Here is a 19,750-nt window from a genome sequence, read left to right on the forward strand (position 1 = left end):
TCCTTCTCGCTTCTTTGTAATTGCAGCGAGAGGGAGGCGGCTGCTCAAAATTGAGGGAAATATCGAGAGAGAGCTCTCGAAATTCGAGAGAGAATGTATAGACAGAGCGGCGGAGATGCAAGTGACGGCAAAAGTATGGATTCTAGGTAGCGATAGAGGATGTAGTATGGTGGTGAGGAACGAGCAAGGACGAGGATGTATGAACGCGTCGATCAAAGTTCTTCGCTTCTGTTGCATGATACCCTGCAATCGGAGAGATATAAGGGAGGCGGCTGCTCAAAATTGAGGAAAGATCCACAGAGAGAGCCCGGAATTGAAGAGAGAATTTATAGAGAGAGCGACGGAGATGCAAAAGTGACGGCAAAAGAACGTGATTCTAGGTGGCGATCGAGGATGTGGTAAGGAACGGGCAACGAGGAGGATGGGGTGGCGGTGAGGGCGAGGGCGGCATCCCGAGGAGAACGATTTGAGAAATTGACAGGCATATTGGTCCATGTGCTGGTGACACGGGCATTCGCCATCGCCAGGATCTCTGCGCGTCTTTGAAAATTGCGGTCTCCGCGTGAGCTGCTTCCAGCTGTGAAGCTTCCCGGTGTCGTTGGTCGCCCAAAGCCAACAATCACCGGGGCAATCCGCGATCCGCAGGATTGGCAGCAGCAGCAGCGACAGAAACAACAAGAACCATCCTCACGCTCTCTCCCTCTCCAGGTATGCCTCGACGCCCTAGGCTCTAGCCATGAGCTCGCGAAGTCTGATTGGAGGTGGTGCGACTCCAATTGCGAGAAAGGCCGCAAGTAGAGCCAGGAAGGAAGGACTGGGTCGTTGTTGAAGGATGGGGAAGATGATGTTGCAGGTCAGCTATGGTGGAACAAGAGCAAGAAGGAAGGCATGGGTTGTGATTGAAGGAAGAGGAAGGAGACGATGTTGGTGAGCTTTGGTGGTTCGCAGAGCAGCAGCACAGCCGTCTCCTCGTCGATGTTCGTGTTCGTAAGATCTTCTCATCATCTGGGAATCCTTGCAATTCCATGGCTTCGCCTGCAAGCGCTCCTACTTTTGCACCCTCTCTAAATTACCCGCAATCATCCAGTCGGAAGGAAATCATCACGGCAGTGGTGGTTACCGCTGCTGTCACTTTGCTCATCGCTTTGGTCATTTTTTACATATATCAGAAGCTCAGGCCTCGACATAAGCTGACATCTGAGCACTCCTACAGTTCCAAGTACAATAACCCTCTTCTAGATACCAGCATTCGCAGTCACGTTGGGAAAGTCCAGGGAGATGAATCCGCCATCCTTCCCGAATCGTCAGGCAAGGCGGATGGCACTTCAACTTGGTCTGCTATCCCCCAATATAATCATGACATTCAGGCGTTCAAGAGGGAAGGGCGCCAAGAGCTGGGGAACCCGGAATGGATAGGTCCCGTTGGTTTTCGGGCTTTCTCGATGCCAGCGTCTCTAACAAAAGCACTTAAGGTCACCACTTTTACTCTGCCAAGCGATGTTGGAGCTACCGTCACCTCTAAATCAGTTGTAGCTTCGTCTCTGGCAGTCTCATCAACCTTACCACCTCAAAATGCGACTGCCTCTCCTACCCATACACCTCTGTCGTCACCCCAAAGCATTTCTAAGGCATCCGCCATTACAATCCCTTCCAAAATACTGGAAAGTCCTCCACCAAGCTTACCACAATTATCCGAACACCTACCTGCTGGAGAAACTCAGTTTTCTATTTCAAAACAACCATCATCCGGAAGACTTCACCCCCCTCATTCAGCTGCTCTTTCTTTCACAAAGGCTGCTTCCTCGTCAGAACAACTGCCTACTTCAGCAACTGACATTTCTATTTCACATCAAGCATGTTCTATGATGCCGCACCCCGCCATTGCTGCGTTTGCCCCGGGACAACTGCCTGTCAAATCTGAGGTTCACATTTCGCAGCAAGTACCATCCGTGAAAATGCATCCACCTTTATTTACATCGTTTTCTTCTACAACGGCTGCTGAACTTTGTCCTACTGTTGGTGGCCTTGCTTCTATGGGTGAGGCTGAAGTAGCTGCACCATCCATCATTGGTGGCATAATTCCATCCACTGAGCTGTCTGTGTTGTCATTTTCTGCTGATTCCTCCACCTCTAGGCTACGGCCAGCACCCAGAAAACCTCATCTTACTTCCTCAGTCTTCTCTTTTACTACAGCTTCTGTGCCACCGCTCCCTCTTCCTCCTGCACTTGTTTCAGCCGCCATCGTTAAGGCTAGGCGAACATCCCCCTCTCTTGAACCACAGTCTTTTACAACGGTAACTGCTGTTTTGGCTAGTCAAGCTTTTCAAAACCATACAGCACCACCTTCTTCTCCTGTGCTTTCTCGGGAACCCTCCCGCCGACTTGTCTCCAGCGATCAGCAGCTTGCTGCTTTGGTCAACAAGACTGCTCAGATGTCTTTATTACATCCCTCTGGATCTGATATTGCTGTTTTACCTAGTCAGGCTTTCCTGCATACATCTCCAGATTTCACATTTCCCCCCTCCATTACTGGAAAGTCTCATGATCCACCCATGGTTGTTTTCCCTTCTTCGGTTGATGATGTGCAGCTTACTTTGACCACAGCTCATGTGCCACCGCTTCCTCTTCGTACTGCTGTTCCTGAATCTGCTGGTGACACCCATATATCACTGCCTCTCACATCTGCTTTGGCCAGTCTGACTACTCCAACATATAAATTACCACCTCCTGCTCCCATTCTATCTCAAGAGCTTTCACAACGACTGATTGCTCCTAGTCAGATTGATTTCACAGCTTTGCCTAGTGAGACTGCTCAGACATCCTCACGACCTACCCCTCCCTTTGCTAATGATGTTTCCTATAGTCAGGCTCCTCAAGCATGTGCACCACCATTTCTTACATCTGCTGGAAAGTTTCCTGTTGCACATGCTTCAGCTGCCATTGCTAGCAATGCCCAGCAAACATCAGATTATCTTGAGGTAATTCATGCTTCTTCTGCTGGCAAGATGTGTTTTTTACCACCTTTTACATCATCAGTGGCTTCTCACATACGTACAACAGCACCTTTTGCTTCTGTTCTATCTCGTGACCCTGCCCAACAACATATGTCACCTAGTGCGGCTTCTCAAGGACATACATCACCACCTCTCACAGCCCCCTTTGTTTTCACTGATGAGGATTATGCCCCTTCCATCGTTGTTTCAACTGCTTCAGCGGATGAGGCTCAGCCAGTAGTACTACTTTCGGCAGCTGGTCAGGTCTCCTCAGTACCACCCCTTCCACCACTGCGGCCTCCACCTTCCGAAATGAAAACTCATGCCCAGCTAAAGGCAGCATCTGTCGTGTCCGAATCTAATGTCACAAAGGGAGGGCCCCCTCCCCCTCCCCCTCCCCCTCCCCCTCCCTTTAGTGCACACCGTTCACCTCTGCAACCTGTTTCTCCTCCCCCACCTGGCACCAAGGTTGCTACACCTCATACTGATGTTAAAGGGCCATCACCTGCACATCCACCTCCACATCCACATCCACATCCACATCCACATCCACCTCCACCTCCACCTCCACCTCCACCTCCACCTCCACCTTTACTTGGCACAAAGGGCAATTCAAGCTCACCTTCTTCCCCTCCAGTTCCTGTACCTGTCATAAAGGGCCCTCCTCATCCATCTGCTCCTCCTCCACCACCACCTCCTCCTATACCCAGCATGATAGGCTCTCTGTGCCCTCCAATGCCTGCTCCTCCTCCTCCCCCTCCTTTACCTGGCACTTCACGTCCACCTGCTCCACCACCTCTTCCTGGTGAAAAGGCTCCTCCTCCTCCCCCTCCTTTACCTGGCACTTCACGCCCACCTGCTCCACCACCTCTTCCTGGTGGAAAGGCTCCTCCTCCTCCCCCTCCTTTACCTGGCACTTCACGCCCACCTGCTCCACCACCTCTTCCTGGTGGAAAGGGTCCTCCAGTACCACTGGCTCCACCGTCTCTTGGTTTAAAAGGTCCTGCATTTCCACCTGCTCCTCCTCCTCCTGGTGGTTCCAAACCTTCTCAAGCGCCCCAAGTTGTTTCAGTTCAAAATCCTTTAAAGCTTAAGCAGTTGCATTGGGACAAAGTTCGGGCAGATCCATCCCATTCGATGGTGTGGGATAAACTGAGGACAGGCTCTTTTGAGTGAGTATTTGGTTGTTTTAATGCTTGTTCCCTCTATTCTTTCTTACTCCTTATCAGGTATTGTTTGTTCAAACTTAAATATATGTGGGTGTGTGTGTGTGTGTGTGTGTGTGAGAGAGAGAGAGAGAGAGAGAGAGAGAGGCCTATGGGACAAAGTACATCAAGAAAGGGAACTCATACAAGCCTTTGTGGGCTGAAGCAATGGGCATGCTAGGGCCCTTTGTTGAGTGCTATGCTAAGCTAAAGAGCTCAAGAGCTCAAACGCAAAACTGAAAACTGAAAACTGAAACTGAAAATGCAAAACCTAGTGTCGTGGTGACTCTCTGGTGGGCTGCAAAGATGTCCCGAATTTGTGTCTATTGCGTTGTCTCTCGTTGTGGCAGAGGACGTGGTCTTCTCAACCTATGTATCCAATGGGTTATGTCAAGAGTGATGATTTGTCTCTGGCAGTCTCCTCTGAGGAGAGCTGAGATAGACCGGATTTCGATCGTGTGTGCTCTGGTCACTCTCTGTGTTGTGTATGGTCTTTGTGCCTCTAGCTTGGCAGCATCGTGTCATCTTTGATCCACACTACCCCCATGTCAACTAGCTCTTCCTCCATCCCACTATGTCGTGGAGCTGACTCAAATGCATAGCCGTGACATGTTGCTGTGCTCGGTCACCTCCTGCTGCTGTCTGATCTATTGCAATAGTGTCTCTTTGTGCTGTCGCACCTCAATTAGATAGAGCCCCGTGCATACGTGGTCATGGAAGTGGATCAACAGTGAGAGTGGACCAAAGTTGTGCCCCTCTTGAAAGAGACAGTGGTATCGTCCCCGAAACCTCATAGTAGGTGGGCAGGTACACAAAAGTACTCCTATGTCTTGACCTCCCTAGCTTGCGTAACCTACAGATCCCCTGCTCTCTGGGTTGCCTATAGAGATGATTTCCCATTGATGGAGTCCTCATGCGATCACAAACATCACCATGAATTAGCTGCAATTTTCTAGAAGCCCGAACAACACCATCCTTTGGAAAATATAAGCTGTGCATTTTACAAGAAATGCAACCCTCTCAAACATGTTCTTGGGAGCCTCCAAATGTGGGAATTCATCAACCATCTGATATCTTTGTAAAAGAATCGACATGCCCAAACTTGGCATGCCACACCTTTGCATCATGCATGGAAGTGGTAGAAATAGTAGCAATACAAGCATTATGCGACTGCTTCTCAAAAGTACCAAGTTGAAACAGTCCACGACAAAGAGTACGAGACATTACCAAGGAACACTCATTTTCTCTATCGCAAACTATGTAGTTATCATCTTCAAAAATGACACGATATTTCCTATTTGTGAAAGAGGGGATAGATAACAAATTCTTATCGATCCCAAGAACAAACAAAATGTCATGAAGATGGAGATCAGAGCCATCAACGGCTGTGAGCAAGATCTCCCCGATTCCACTAACATGATACGAGGCATTGTTGGCACATAGCATAGGGCAATTTGTCAAATGGGTCCTTTCTAGACGTTATGTGCCTAGTTGCACCATTATCAAAATACCATGATCCTAACAGTAACACTGGGATCCACATACCTAATCTCAGTAGCACTTGGAGACGCCACTTACAAAAGTTCCTCTTTTACCACTACTAGTTGAGTTGACTCCTCTGACTCTGAGCTGGTGACATGACCACAATTGCTCCTGGAAATCGAGATTTGTACACAAGCACAAACCACGAATCATAGAACCACAAAGAGAGGCGCAGGCATGGTCACCACCCAACTGTGACCGTAGAATCCGAGCACCCCTGAGCCACAAGTTGGGCTGCTGGCACGAACGTCTACATCCAACCAATCAATCCACAACCTCTTGGCGTCCCATACCACCAAAAAGAGTTCGTAGGGCCTCAAGACTGTGCTGGGAATCCAGCCTATGCTAGAAAGCAAGTGCGCATCAGGATCCAGACCAACAGGGAAAAGCTAGACCTGCTCTGACTTGCGTGAATGAAAACTGAACCCCCTGGTCCCTTCATATAGGCTTTGGCCCATTGCCTCTAAAAATAGCTGAAACCCTAACTCGTCCAGCGATCTCTGAATAGACAATAGATTCGCCCCCTGATCTCATAGTAAACGGGGCATTTGAAGATGAAATGTTCCTCCTACTCAACCTCCTGTAGGCTACACAGAGTACAAAAGCGCCCCTCCCTGGGTAGACCCTCTACTCGGCCACTCTCAATGCGGAGCCTATGTGAAGAGACCCGAAGTTGCCCAATCGAGATCCTTAATGAATGGGGTAAATGAACCCGTGTATACCCTGGTGAGTCAATAAACCCCTCATTGGAGATATGTAGGCAATGATCTTTGTAGAAGCTAAGCTTCACAGGGAGCTCAGCTGGTTCCAACCAGGTCCAGAATGCGTGTAGCTGTAGAAGATCCTCACGTATGACCTGGTTGACCTCATGATATTGTAGTGGGGAGAATGGCGCATCAATGTTGTACTGGAAAGGAGGAAGTCTATCCATATGTAATGCCAGTTGCTCAAACCATCTCACTGTGTGTGCATACCAGCATCTCTGGTCACCGGCCACAAATAATGCCATGGAGGAGGATAGTGCTAACCACGGTAGTCTGTTGTGACCAGAGGTACGATCTCCGTATGCCCTAACTCGATATAAGTGGGTAATGACCTGGAAAGCTGCATCAAGCTGCAATGGTGAAGACTCAAACTTAGCCTGAATGATCTGGTGAGGTATTGACGGCTTATTCTAAATCATCCGTGATAGCATAAGAACCTGTAGCCGCTCCACACAAGCCCATTCCATAACTGTGAGGCCTGGCCCCCAACAAGGGCTGCCATACATCCCTGCTGGTTGAACCAAGGAGTCAAATAGAAGACATTTGGTCCAAGGGTCCTGAAAATGTGAACGGAAGCACTACCTCTCCAACCTAGCTAAGGAGCACACCCTCTGCTCAGCCGAGCCTACATTGCCAGTCTCATGGTGAAAATGGGTCCGGAAAAGATAACCCCTAAGTATGTATATGCTGAAACAATCTCTACCGGTGACCCGTCAAAGGTAAATCTCTCCTGATGCACACGACGCGAGATTTATTGAAGATCATAACCTTGGTTTTACCAAGGTTGGCCTTCAAATCATGCGACTCATAGAAAGATTATAGTGCATCGAGATGTCTCTGTAGCCCCTCTGTTGAGGATGATAGAAGTATTGCATCATCTCCATATAGCAATATCTGAATCAGAGTGCCAGCAAGAGAGCATCCCGTCCCCCCTAACGTCTGCATGACTGTCTCAAGCTCATCGATATAAAGGCCAAACAAGGTGGGTGATAAAGGGCATCCTTGTTTGACCCCAATCGTACTCGGAATCTCATCTGTCCATCCAGCCCCTGTCCGAACCCTGCTTGAGACTCTCATAAAGTGCCATAACTGCCCAAATGACCTCTTGATCATAACGCAAGTCCTGCATGTGTTTGATGAGGCGGGCCCTGGGAACGCCGTCAAAGGCTTTGCAGAAATCCACAAAGCAACAATAAACCCTCTGTCTCCATGCTTTCGCCTCCTCAATGATACATCTGAGCGGTTTCATGATCATGTTGGAACCCAGCTTGTCCATATGCTCTGAGCCCCCGCATCTCTGCAAATCGGCTGACCTCAGAATCAAGGACGGATGCATAGATCTTGGATATGGCATGCCCAGTCATAATGGTCCTGTAGTTCCTGGGGTTCATGGGATCCCCTGCCTTGTGGATAGGTGAGATAGTGTTAAGAGTCCAAGTGCATGGGAAGCTGAGACAAACGGCTTCATTAAATAGATTTGTTAGGATCGGGGCGAGGATATTAATCCCATCTGCAATGAATTCAGTGCATAGACCCTCATGATATTTCGCTTGGCCATTACGAAGCTTCATCACCACATCCTTAACACCCCCCTTAGTGAAGAGTGTATGAGAAGTAGGGCAAGGAATGTGTGACATGTAAGGAGTGGGCTGATCAGGGATGTCGTATAAGGTACATGCATAGTCCTACCAGTATTTGTGAGGGGTGAAGGGGACCGCTTCTCTAGGAATCTCGCCAAAAGTCCTTGGAGTTTTTACTAAACAAAATGTTTAGTAATTCCTCCTTGTTTTTGCGGATAAACTCCTGTTTCTTCTTGCGAACCAATCGACGATACTCACGTATCGTGTCAGGTTTGGTCGGAAGATTATGTTTGGTCTCGAGTTTGAGTTGGCGGCGTAAAGTCTTACATTCATCATTGTACCAACTGTTGCAAGGGTCGGTCCCCAATGGTGGTGGGCGGGTAGAGCGAGTAGTGTGAGGAAAGGCGTGAAGTGCAGCTTTATGGAGTGAACCGGTGATCAGGGCAGCACGATCCTCTAGTAGGGGGATGAAGTCAATATATGTGAGGAGAGTATAAAGGCGTGCTGTGTATCTAGGTGAAAGACTACGATCGAAATGTATGTCCTGAAAAGTGCTGTGAGTGATTGGAGGAGTGAAGGGTATAGCGAGGTGGGGTGTAGAAACACTAAAGAAGAGATAGGTATGGTCAGCCCCAGGGGGCAGTGGCGCGATGGAAAAGTCAATGATGTGGGAGGCAAAGGCAGGGGATCCCATGATATAGTCAACAACACTGGAGCCCCCTCCATGAGGGAAGCAAGTAAAACCACCCGAGGATGGCCATCTGTCAAGACCATTATAAATAATGAGTTCGTGCATCTTGCCGAGATCAAGGAATGCCTGACCATAAGATGTGACCGGGGCTCACCTATCTGCTAACACTCGCAACAAGCCTGCATCCTCTAGGTCAATATCTGGTAACATAATAGAGCCATCTATGAAGTCAAGGAGTGATACATGACGTGCCCCTGTCGTCGCATTGAAGTCCCCAACCAAAAGGACTTCCCCTCCGCGACTCGAGAAATCAACGATATCCTGATAGAGGGTTGCGAATGGTGATGTCTCAGTCTCCTCTCGGACGTCTCAAGCAAAGTGTGAGGTCTGGAGGGGATAGTAGCATACTACTATAAACAAACACGGTAACATCACACTGTATATGTACTTTTCATGGGTTTTAGATATTGTGCTAGTCTTGGGTGTGGATGCTTGGTTAGGGCCCCACCCCTTCATGTTTTCTCGTCGTATTTGGTTTTTCCGATCTGATAGATCCTTCGGTCTTTCGTAAACTTTCTTGCTTTCTTCTCTCTCTCTCTCTCTCTCTCACACACACACACACACGCGCGCGCGCGCGCCCTGGCGCACTTGCATGCATGCACTTATAAATAGGCAAATTGTTTTACGAATAGTTATTATATTTTCAATGTTTTATGAGCTCTCTAAAAATCATATGAGAATTTCCTAAAAAAAGTTGCAAGAGTAATTTGTTATGTGGGCATGAATTTCATTTCTTTTCTTTTGAGTGTGTAAGTTTTCTCTTCATTGCAGGCTAAATGAAAATGAAATTGAAATGCTTTTTGGCTACACTGTAAACTCTACCTTAAAGAAGGAAGTTGCGAAGTCCTCAATGCTAGCGAAGAAAAAGGGAATTCTTGATGCAAAGAAGTCACAAAACATTGCAATTCAATTGCGAGCTTTAAAAGATATTACAACTCAGGATATTTGTGATGCCTTGCTCGAAGGTAAGTTTTCTTGGACATATGCCCTTGTGAAGCATTAGTTTTTTTGGATGGGCTTGCCAACAAAAGTAGTGTTTGTCATGTGTTTCCTTGGTCCTCTGTTTGATTGGCCGATTTGTTGCTAATTGAAAATAGTGTGTGTGTGGTGTTGCATATATATTTATTAACTAGAATTTCTTCAAGAGGGGTGGTGTGGACCTACTGAATCAAAACCAAACATTTGCATGCTTGATTCACTTTAGTCCACTCAAATTAATTGCATGAATGAGAAATTAGCGCTTGGACAAGATACTCCTAGTTGCTTAATAAACATGATGTCGGAATTAGTGATTAGTGTTCTTATTTTACTCTAAGTTGCCATCCACGTTTTGTATGTAACTAGTTGACTTCTTACTTTGGGATTAGCCGTGATTACGTAGGCATTATTGGTACATATACCTCTAAGTCAGCCAAGTTGGCCTTTTGTGTTATGAAAGCGGAGGTTAAAGTTGTATTATTTTTCATTGGGATCAAGGAGAATGGTTAATTTGAGCTCAATTTATTGCTTCCATTAAGATTTTTAAGAATAATCTAACAAAAGATCTAGTGTATTTATAGAATCCATACCAGTGTGCCACATGGCACGAAGAGAGCACTGTGCATTGACCCTACCCATAAGCCATGTTATGCCACCTTTGAGCTCTAGAAAGTCTTGAAGATGAAACTCAAAGGAGCTCATGTTTGCATTATATATCCAAGGCTATGATATTCACATTATTGTATATGGGATTGCATATCCATGAGTTGACCATCGCCTATGAGCCTCTTTCTGCCCTCTTTTAAAGATTTGGTCCATAGGGTCCGAAGTGCATACCATGCTGTGAGGAGGTGGAAGCATGTGTCCTAACCTATCAAATTGTGATTGCTCACATAGGGCCAGGCCACCAAACACAATGTGAGCACCCACACAAGGCTAGGTCACAAGTTCAAGATTAGTTGTCAATGAGACAGTTGACACACATAGAGATTGAGTTGATCACTGATCACATCAATTGTCATATGCCATTGACGTAGCGAAGCCACATGCGAGGCCACCATAACCAAGTGGAGGTCAAAAGCTCTAGAACAGTCCACCAGCGAGAAACAATTGCCATGAGTCACTTGTGGCTGCCACCAACACATGTGTTGCTAGAAATACCATTGTTATCAAACGTTTTGCCAGAGATTTAGTACATGGCATGCATGTGTGCTACCTCATGTATATGCACAGTCTTGTTGGTACTGCCTGCTTTGATACCACTTGTAGAATCCACACATTATTGTTCCACATGGAATCAAGAGGGCACTGGGCTACACTTCGTCCCTATCCATGCTATGCCACCTTTGAGCTCGCAAAAAGTCACTGGAGGGATATAAAGAGGGGCTCATATTTGCGTATATATCCAAGGCTACGATATTCAGATTATGGTATAGGGGATTAGTTGATCCTCTCGTCCACATGTTTACGAGCGCCTAATGGCTTCTCTCTATCCATTTTTACATATTTGATCGTCCCCATACCATACAATGCCATGAGGAGGTGGAGATTGATATCCCCAACAATAAGCCAGTATTTCAAATGGCAATTTTGATTCTAAGGTGGATTGCCTCCCACATGTTGAAAATGTAGTGCAATCAAGTTGTCTTTTAAACTATTTTTTGCTGTCTAGATCCCGTTGATTTTTTGCCATATGATGCAATTTGCTCACCCCTTAATAGATCCTTTGATGGAGATTTAAAATACTATCTAATAAGCAGTAAGAACGAACATAGTTTCTTTTGAATGTTTCATTTGAAGCTTGCTAAAATCTAAAGTTGAGATTTGTATGGAGGATTTGTGTACTTGATGCTTGGTGTGCTTGAATTTTTAAAATAATTGAATATAGAAAGTTGCCAAATTGCTTATGGATTTGCCATTCCCTGATTTTCTTCATATGTGGATTTTTAATTTGTGATAGTGTTCATAATGGTTGAATCTACCTTGGGTCTTTTGCAAATAGATGAGAATTTTACTAGTAGAGGTTAGTATACATAATGGGCATCAATTAATTCATATTATTTATCCTAATTCATATTAATCTCCCCAAGACTGGGCCATCTATTCTAGGTAAATTGGTCAGGGAGGAGCTCTTTATTAACTTATTCATGGGAATCAAGGCTAGACACCTTAATGGTGGCTACTGTAGTAGATAAGGTCTTTGATTGTTAGGCTTGCAAGAGTTGTTCTCTTGATAGTTGCTTTGTTCATCCTAGCCCATGTGGATGTATGGAGGTGCTTGTTTTTTGTACACTGATGTCATAGATCCATTTTATTTCTGGATTTTGTAAGAGTTAATTACATCCTTGCCAAGCCAAATGCTTATGTGGGAAAGCATAAGCAAATGGATTTAGGACATGAAGGGAGCATTGATGATGCCTTGCATGCATGGCATTCGCACATCTTGACAATTGCATTGTTTGCTAACTATTTGGTGCTTCATAGACCATATATGTCAAGGGGTAGTTTTGAAAGCTTCAGCATGGAAGTGAAAGACAAGCTCATTGTACACAAATTCAAAGGGGGAGCAAGTTTTCTAAGGAGTAAGCCATATTGAAGGATTACTTGAGTTTCCTCGAGATCACTTGTGGAAATGCATTTGTAGATTTGCTTCCAAAATTGTTAGAGAGCAAGATGAGATATCCTATGCAAGACATATGCTGTCTTTATTTTCGAAATCCCATGGTACCCATTTTTGATCCCTCGATGATTCATCCTAAGTTCAAATATGTGAGAGTGTATGATTTGACCCAAAGAGCTTTGTTAGGAGTATAGTAACCATTTTGGAGGCTCTCACACTTTGCTTAGAAGGTCCTTGAAAGAAAAAAATAACAATGCTGCAGTTAGTGATTGCATTCCTATTGCTTGTGAGATGAGTGCCTATTGTTGTCTAAGTACTGGGGAAGGCCGAGAGACTTGCTAAGTTGCAAAAGCCTAAATAGAGTGGCAAGCAACGACTTATTTGGGCAGCATACAGTGCGAACAATTTGTGCATTTAATGGTGACAAGAAAAGTAGGACAACCCTTCTCTTACTATACCTTGAGGTCATCTATGAGATTTAAAATACCACATGGAAGCCCTCTACAAGATTGGATCCAAATGTAATGGAAGTCCTCTACAAGATTGCATCAATACACGGGAAATGTATTTGGAGAATGAAAAAGTTCTTATGAGCAGCCTTATTGGGACCTCATGAAATGGAATTTGAAAATGAGAGTTTTTATTAAACACCTTAGTACAACGGGTTATTTTGTATGGCTGCTAAGCATGAGAATCTGGCCTAGCACTAGAAGCATGGAAAAGAGTTGGATCTATACAAATAGGCTTACAGTTGAGGAACTGGGAGCCAGAGCTCAAACTCCTTATCCAATGTTGCTGATAGAGGTAGGAATGTTAGCTAAAGCACTTTACCAATTTATTCACATCATCTTCAAAGTGAACAAGTTGGACTCAAGTAGGCTGCAATGAAGGGATCTAGAAGCACCAATAGGGAAAGGATGGTACAAAATGGTTTGCAAATGGGGAATTGATGATAGGGAAATACTGGAGGAAGTACATACAAGAAAGGAGCTAGTGAAACAATAATATGATGATAAACGGCGGAAAGGAAAAATGGCCTTGTATTGAAGGGAGTTTGACCGCATGATTGTTTATAGACAAGCTCCGAGATGGAATCTTGATGATATTAGGGTAAGCATCATTTCTCATGATCTAGATTTGAAAACGGTCGATGGAAGAATGCTAAGATGAGAGGATTTGCAAGCTATGAACATGGTAGAGGATGAACCTCACAACTACGTTATTGAAAAACTATGATTATGCACATACTTATAGCCTCTTACTCTCTAGTATCCTTCTAAATTGGGAGCTACATTGTTGTAGTTTGAAGCACAAGAAGAGTGAGTGTTTCATCAATTTGATAATCTGTGCTAAGTGGTGTAGCTAATTAAGAGGTGCAACACGATATTAGCTTCATTTCATTTTTTCCATTGATCATTCGGGGTCTCTAGAGGATATTATTAGAACATGTTATTTCATTTCTATAGATTTCCCAATGCATACATGGTAGCAGTTGGGGCCAAAAGATGATGAGTGGGACAGCATACAAAACGTGTGTGAGAAGTACACACATTAACAAGACTCTATGTAGTTACAAAACTAGGGTTTTCAGTTCTCGTGATGGCATAGCAATGCCATGTGGCAGGCCAAAAAATTTACTGGCTATTGTAATGATAAGCTGCCCTAGCTAACCTTAGCTGATGCTAGATTTTAAAAACGGCCACTGGTGGTCCATCAGAGAATACGTGAATTGAGCACTAACGTCTCACACACTTCCTTAAAGCTCAATTGTCTTGCAGTCCAAGGATGTCTTTGTACCATTCAAACGTCCTTCTACCCAATGGCTATGTGAAAATATCAACAACCTATTGATTTGCAGTGCAAAATATGAGATCCATCTCCTGTGATGCAAACCTTTTCTAGGTGAAATGAAACTGCACTTCAATGTGCTTAATCCTTACACTATTTTTTGCCAAACAGATTTGCTAGTCTGGTTTTCAACCATGTCAACAAATTCCTTAGATCAATTAAGGTCTCAAACTTCTCCTTTAAGAAGTACACGCACGTGTTTCTGGAATAATCATATATGAATGTTACGAAGTAAACCTTACCTCCTACTGATTTGACATGCAAAGGACCACATAGTCAGAATGTATCAGTTCAAGGAGATCCTGTTCCTTGAACCTTTCTTTGGAAGCTTTTCACAGCTGTACTTTCCCATGATACATTCTTTGCAATCCTCTTCTCCTGTCGTTCGCAGATAAGGCAAGCCATTCACAAAACATTTCTTGATCATGAGCACCCATGTATTGGTGGCCAAACCTTCATGCCACATGATTTTGATCTTGCTCACTTGAGAGATGTAGACCTTTAAATCAGGTATAGATGTCAGTTCATAAAGGCCTTTGTCCTGAATTCCCCTGGCTATGATTTTGAAATCATTAACCTTGTCTCGAATGAGATATTCCCCTTCATCAAGTTTCATTTTCTTGTTTTGTTAGTAATGGCACTAACAGATAGAAAGTTTTTCCTTGGATCAGGACCATATAAAGCAAACCATGTATCTTTATTCAGGATGCGTATTGCTCTATTACCAATACTCTTGACTTAATGAAGTCTGGACTCTCCTAGTTCTACATGAGACAACTAAGGCTTTTATAGCTACATTACCGGTGTCTTTACCGCTAGGTTTAGACCCATGTTTAGCTATATCTACCATAAAATCAAGGTTCTTGTAGTGCAGGTTCATGAGAGAGGCTGTTGGTTCTTCTGATCATAACTCTTGAAATTCCCTCTTGCACTTCTTGATATCATTAAAAATGCCTACGACTTTTGAGCTTTAACGATGTTCTCAAGCATGATAGGGGAGGTGAAGGCCAAGCTTGAACGTGATAGGGGAGGTGAGGGCGCAAGTGGTGGACGTTCCATTGAATTAAAAAAATGGAAGAATAAGCCAATTTTTGTGTTCGGATTTATCACCTTTCTTGCCATATCTCCACAAGAAGGGCTGGTAGTGAACAATATGCTTGTGCGCTTAGAATGATCTTGAGAGAAAATATGCTGATGCACAAGTAAAATTTAGGCATGTGGTTGTGTGTTTTTGATAAATTTATTTTGTGATATACTCTTTTTATATGATTGAATTCATAGGGAGTTACAGGCACAAGTTACAACATTGTTTGCTAGTTTAGCTTAGCTAGACTGTTTGTGCTGAGACATTTTGACAGCTTACTAAACATCTCAGTCCAAAATAGTAGTACTACTAGCTGTAATACAAAACGAGAAGGACCTGATGGCCCAAGCATATCCAGATCCTCATGGATTGTGTGGAGGAGGTCATAGAGATCAAATTATAAAGAAGAAGAAGAGAAGGAGGCTCTAACAGATTTAGAAGTCTTGCCTCCATCACCTTGCCTTGCCAGTGTGGCGGGGACAAGCTTGCCAACATCCTAGGCAACGCTTAACTGAGATGCGACTTTGATGGCAGTAAACATGGAGCATGGAGCACAAGATCCATAGACCAAAAACTGGAAACCCTAATGTGCATTCTTTGAAGGAGAGTATGAGAGTGAGGTTTGGGGATGAGATGGGTGCAGAATGATACGTTCAATTTCTAATCTCTCGTTCTCTCCGTCGATTCACGGGCAAATCACAGGCACTGGCATCGTATATTTCCTCCCAGCCTATCTTGTGAATGGCATGCATACAAAGATACGTAATTTCTATTTTTTCGTGCCTATCCATAAGCCCTCAGTTCCCTAGATGGTTCCCCTTGCCACATGTCATCATTTTAGACCTTTAGCTTGGTACACCATTACCCCTCTCTTGGGGCACAATTAAAACATTTGCCCCTTGGCATTCTTACACATTTAGGTACCTAGGCCTGAGCACTCAGAACCACCTAGTCGATGCCAATACACCCTCACCTAGGACCTTGGCAGTTACTTCCCTTGACCATTTTATTTACGCACATAAAATATTACAAAAAGTCGGTCATCTAAGGGAAATTGCCCACCGATCTTTCCGAGGTCATGCTATCTCGGCTAGAGCATAACATTCCTTTCCTCTTCAAGCATCAATGTCCTCGATGATGAAATCTGGGAACACTCTCCGTAGCTGGTATACGGATTCTCAGGTAGCTTCTGATAGAGGTAGACCATGCCATGCAACCAACACCGTGGGTATCTTTCGATTGCGCACTTGCATTGTTCCTTGGTCTAGGATTCCTATTGGTTTGCGTCTTGCATTATCCTCTATCTCCTGAAACAAAACAACACCTTCGATTAGTGAGTTACCTGTATGCAAAAATTTCTTTAAACAAGAAACATGAAACACTGGGTGCACCTTACACCCCTGTGGTAATTCTAATTTATAGGCTACCTTGCCTATTCTTTTTAGAATTAACCATGGCCCACAATATCGAGGTGATAACTTAGCACACTCTCTTACAGTCAAAGACTTAGAGTGCGAAGCAACTCTGAGAAAAACTCTTTCTCCTTCCTTAAATTCTCTAGTGGATCGATTTACATCCGCATACGCCTTAGCTCTATCCATAGCTTGGCGAATGTTAGCTCTCGCAAGTGCTAGCATCTCCCGCATCTGAACCACAAAGTTCCGCGGCAACTAGGCACTTTCTGAGGTATTCCAACTATAGTTGGATTCGCTGGTCTATAACCATAGTTTAGCTCAAATGGACTGAACCCTGTAGAGGAATGTTTTCTATCATTGTAGGCAAACTCTAACAATGGCAACCACTTGTCCCATGTATGTTGCCTCAATGACACATATGCTCTAAGCATATCTTCTAAAATTTTGTTGATTCTTTCTGTCTGACCATCCATTTCTGGATGATCCCCACTACTCATTCCCAACTCAGTCCTTAGTGTCTCAAATACCGCAGTCCAAAAATGACCGGTAAATTTGACATCTCTGTCTGACACTAAGGATTTGGGTAATCCATGCAGACGAAATATATGTCTAATAAACAAATCCGCCACTTGCGGGGCACTAACAGACTCTCTAGTTGGAATGAAGTGAGCCATCTTGGTAAGACGATCAAGCACCACAAGGATAATATCATATCCACCTTGTGTCGTAGGCAGTCCTACAATAAAGTCCATGGAAATGCTCTCCCACTTACTTAGTGGTATCTCCAAGGGCTGTAAAAGTCCGGGTGGCTTCACCTGCTCTGCCTTACTTACTTGACACGAAAAACAACGTCACATATTCATGAATATGCTTTTTCATCTTTGGCCAAAAGAAATCTCGCTTCACGAGATCATATGTCTTCTCGACTTCTGGATGTCCCGCACATGGGCTATCATCGCATTATCGAATGACTCTCTGCCCGAGATCATTCTGATTAGGTACTACTACCTTGCCATTCCTTTTCAGCATACCATCCCTTATGGCATATCTTGCATAAGTTTGGCCTTTTCTGGATGCCAGGTCATCCTTTTCCCCGGGTTTCAATACATGAGCCTTAGGCCATAGACTCTGGACAAACTTGTCCACCTTTTGAGTTTCTCTAATCTCGGCCATTAGAGCACTCTCTAACACTGTGAAACTCATGTTATGCATAATGCGTGACAACGCATTAGCAACTTTATTATCCTTCCCTCTTCGGTACCGAATCGTCAAATTAAACTCCTGCATGAGTTCTGCCCACCTAGCTTGGCGGCCTCTCAAGTCATGTTGTTTACAAAAATGTTTCAGAGTATCATGATCAACATCCAAATAAAACTCTGATCCATACAAATAATGTCGCCATGTTTTCAAAGCATGGACAACAGCATACAACTCTAATTCATGAGTTGGCCAATTTCTTTGAGAGGGAGAAAGCTTCTTGCTTTCAAAGGCTACTGGCCTTCCCTCTTGGAGGAGAACTGCTCCTACCGCAATGCCACTTGCATCGGTTTCGAGGAACAATGGTTTCTGGGGATCAACTATTTTTAACACCGGTCCTGTGACCACAGCTTGTTTTATGGTGTTAAAACTTTCTTGTTGATTCTGTCCCCATATAAAAGGTACTTTATCTGAGGTCAGATCAGTCAATGGCGATACTATTTTGGAATATCCTTTGATATGCCTTCGATAAAATTGGAAAAATCCCAAGAATGATCACAAAGCGGTCAAACTCTGAGGGATTGGCCAAGTCAGTATCGCAGCCACTTTCTTTGGAATTTACATAAAGATTGGCTTCCCTCAAAGTACTGAACACTATTCTTAAGTGTTCGTGATGCTCAGTAATACTTTTACTGAATTCCAGAATATCGTCAATAAAATGTACTACAAACTTTCCGATATACGGACGTAGTAAATCGTTCATAAGCATGACGAATGTAGCTAGAGCATTGGTAAGTCCAAAGGGCATTACCAAAAACTCATAATGACCAAACCTGCTTCTAAAAGCGGTTTTATGCACATCCTCGGCTCTAATACAGATCTGATGGTAGCCACACTTAAGATCTATCTTACTGAAAATTACGGCTCCATGTAATGCATCTAGCAAATCATCGATCCAAGCCATCGGATACCTGTGCTTAATAGTGATATTATTCAGTGCTATGAAATCTATACAGAGGCGAAAAGTATCATCTTTCTTCCTCTTTAATATCACTGGCGAAGCAAAAGGTGAAAAACTGGGTTGAATCTGCCCCAGCTTGAGGTATTCTTCCAGTTGTCTTCGCACCTCAGCTTCCTCTGTAAAGCTTAATCTATAGGGAGGTCTATTTACAGGTCCTGCCCCCGGGATAAGCTCAATTTTATGTTGAACATTCCGCTCTGGAAGTAACCCATAAGGTAACTCATCCCTAAAACAATCAGAGAACTTCTCCGATATCTCTTTAGCCAACTCGGCCATTTCCCCATCTTGGGTAACCTCGGTGCTAGCCGATGCATCATCAATCGACTCTGCCGATGCTATACACAGACACATAAACTCTTTCGGAGTCTTCCGAATTTCCATGGCTGAAATCAATGGTCCTCGAGGTAAATCCTTTTCACCTCGCAAAACATATTCTACCTCGTTCATCTTGAACTGGTAAATATGCTTTTTCCAATCAATGGCTGGATTTTTTCAAAAATGCCAAGCCATGCCTAGGGCTATATCTACGTGAGCAAGCTTGGTCAACTCAAAGTCCAGCTTCTCAACATAGTCCTGTATTCGAAGTTCCAACTCGGCAACCCTTTGGTCCCATACTTCAGTTGAACTTCTGTCCGCCATCCTGACCGTATAAGCATAGTCAGACGGACTAGTTTTCAACTTGAGCCTCTTAATAAGCTTCGAGTTAATTACATTGTGTGTTGACGCTGAGTCAAACAATACAATCACATCAT

The 19,750-nt window shown here is 44.3% G+C and overlaps 1 protein-coding gene across 1 annotated transcript in view; it reads left to right on the plus strand.

Moving 5' to 3' along the window:
• The first annotated feature begins 558 nt into the window (after positions 1-558).
• Positions 559-19,750, plus strand: part of LOC147896535 (uncharacterized) — a 59,723-nt gene continuing 40,531 nt past the window's right edge. Inside the window, exons 1-2 of the mRNA XM_087381276.1 lie at positions 559-4,165; positions 9,607-9,800. Of these exons, the coding sequence (XP_087237402.1) occupies positions 1,026-4,165; positions 9,607-9,800 (3,334 nt within the window). The 5' untranslated portion in view covers positions 559-1,025. The remainder of the gene's footprint in view (positions 4,166-9,606; positions 9,801-19,750) is intronic.

Source organism: Dipteris shenzhenensis, chromosome 11 (assembly GCF_047967505.1).
Source record: "Dipteris shenzhenensis isolate YYH24624 ecotype China chromosome 11, Dip_SZ_1.0, whole genome shotgun sequence".
Taxonomy (NCBI): domain Eukaryota; kingdom Viridiplantae; phylum Streptophyta; class Polypodiopsida; order Gleicheniales; family Dipteridaceae; genus Dipteris; species Dipteris shenzhenensis.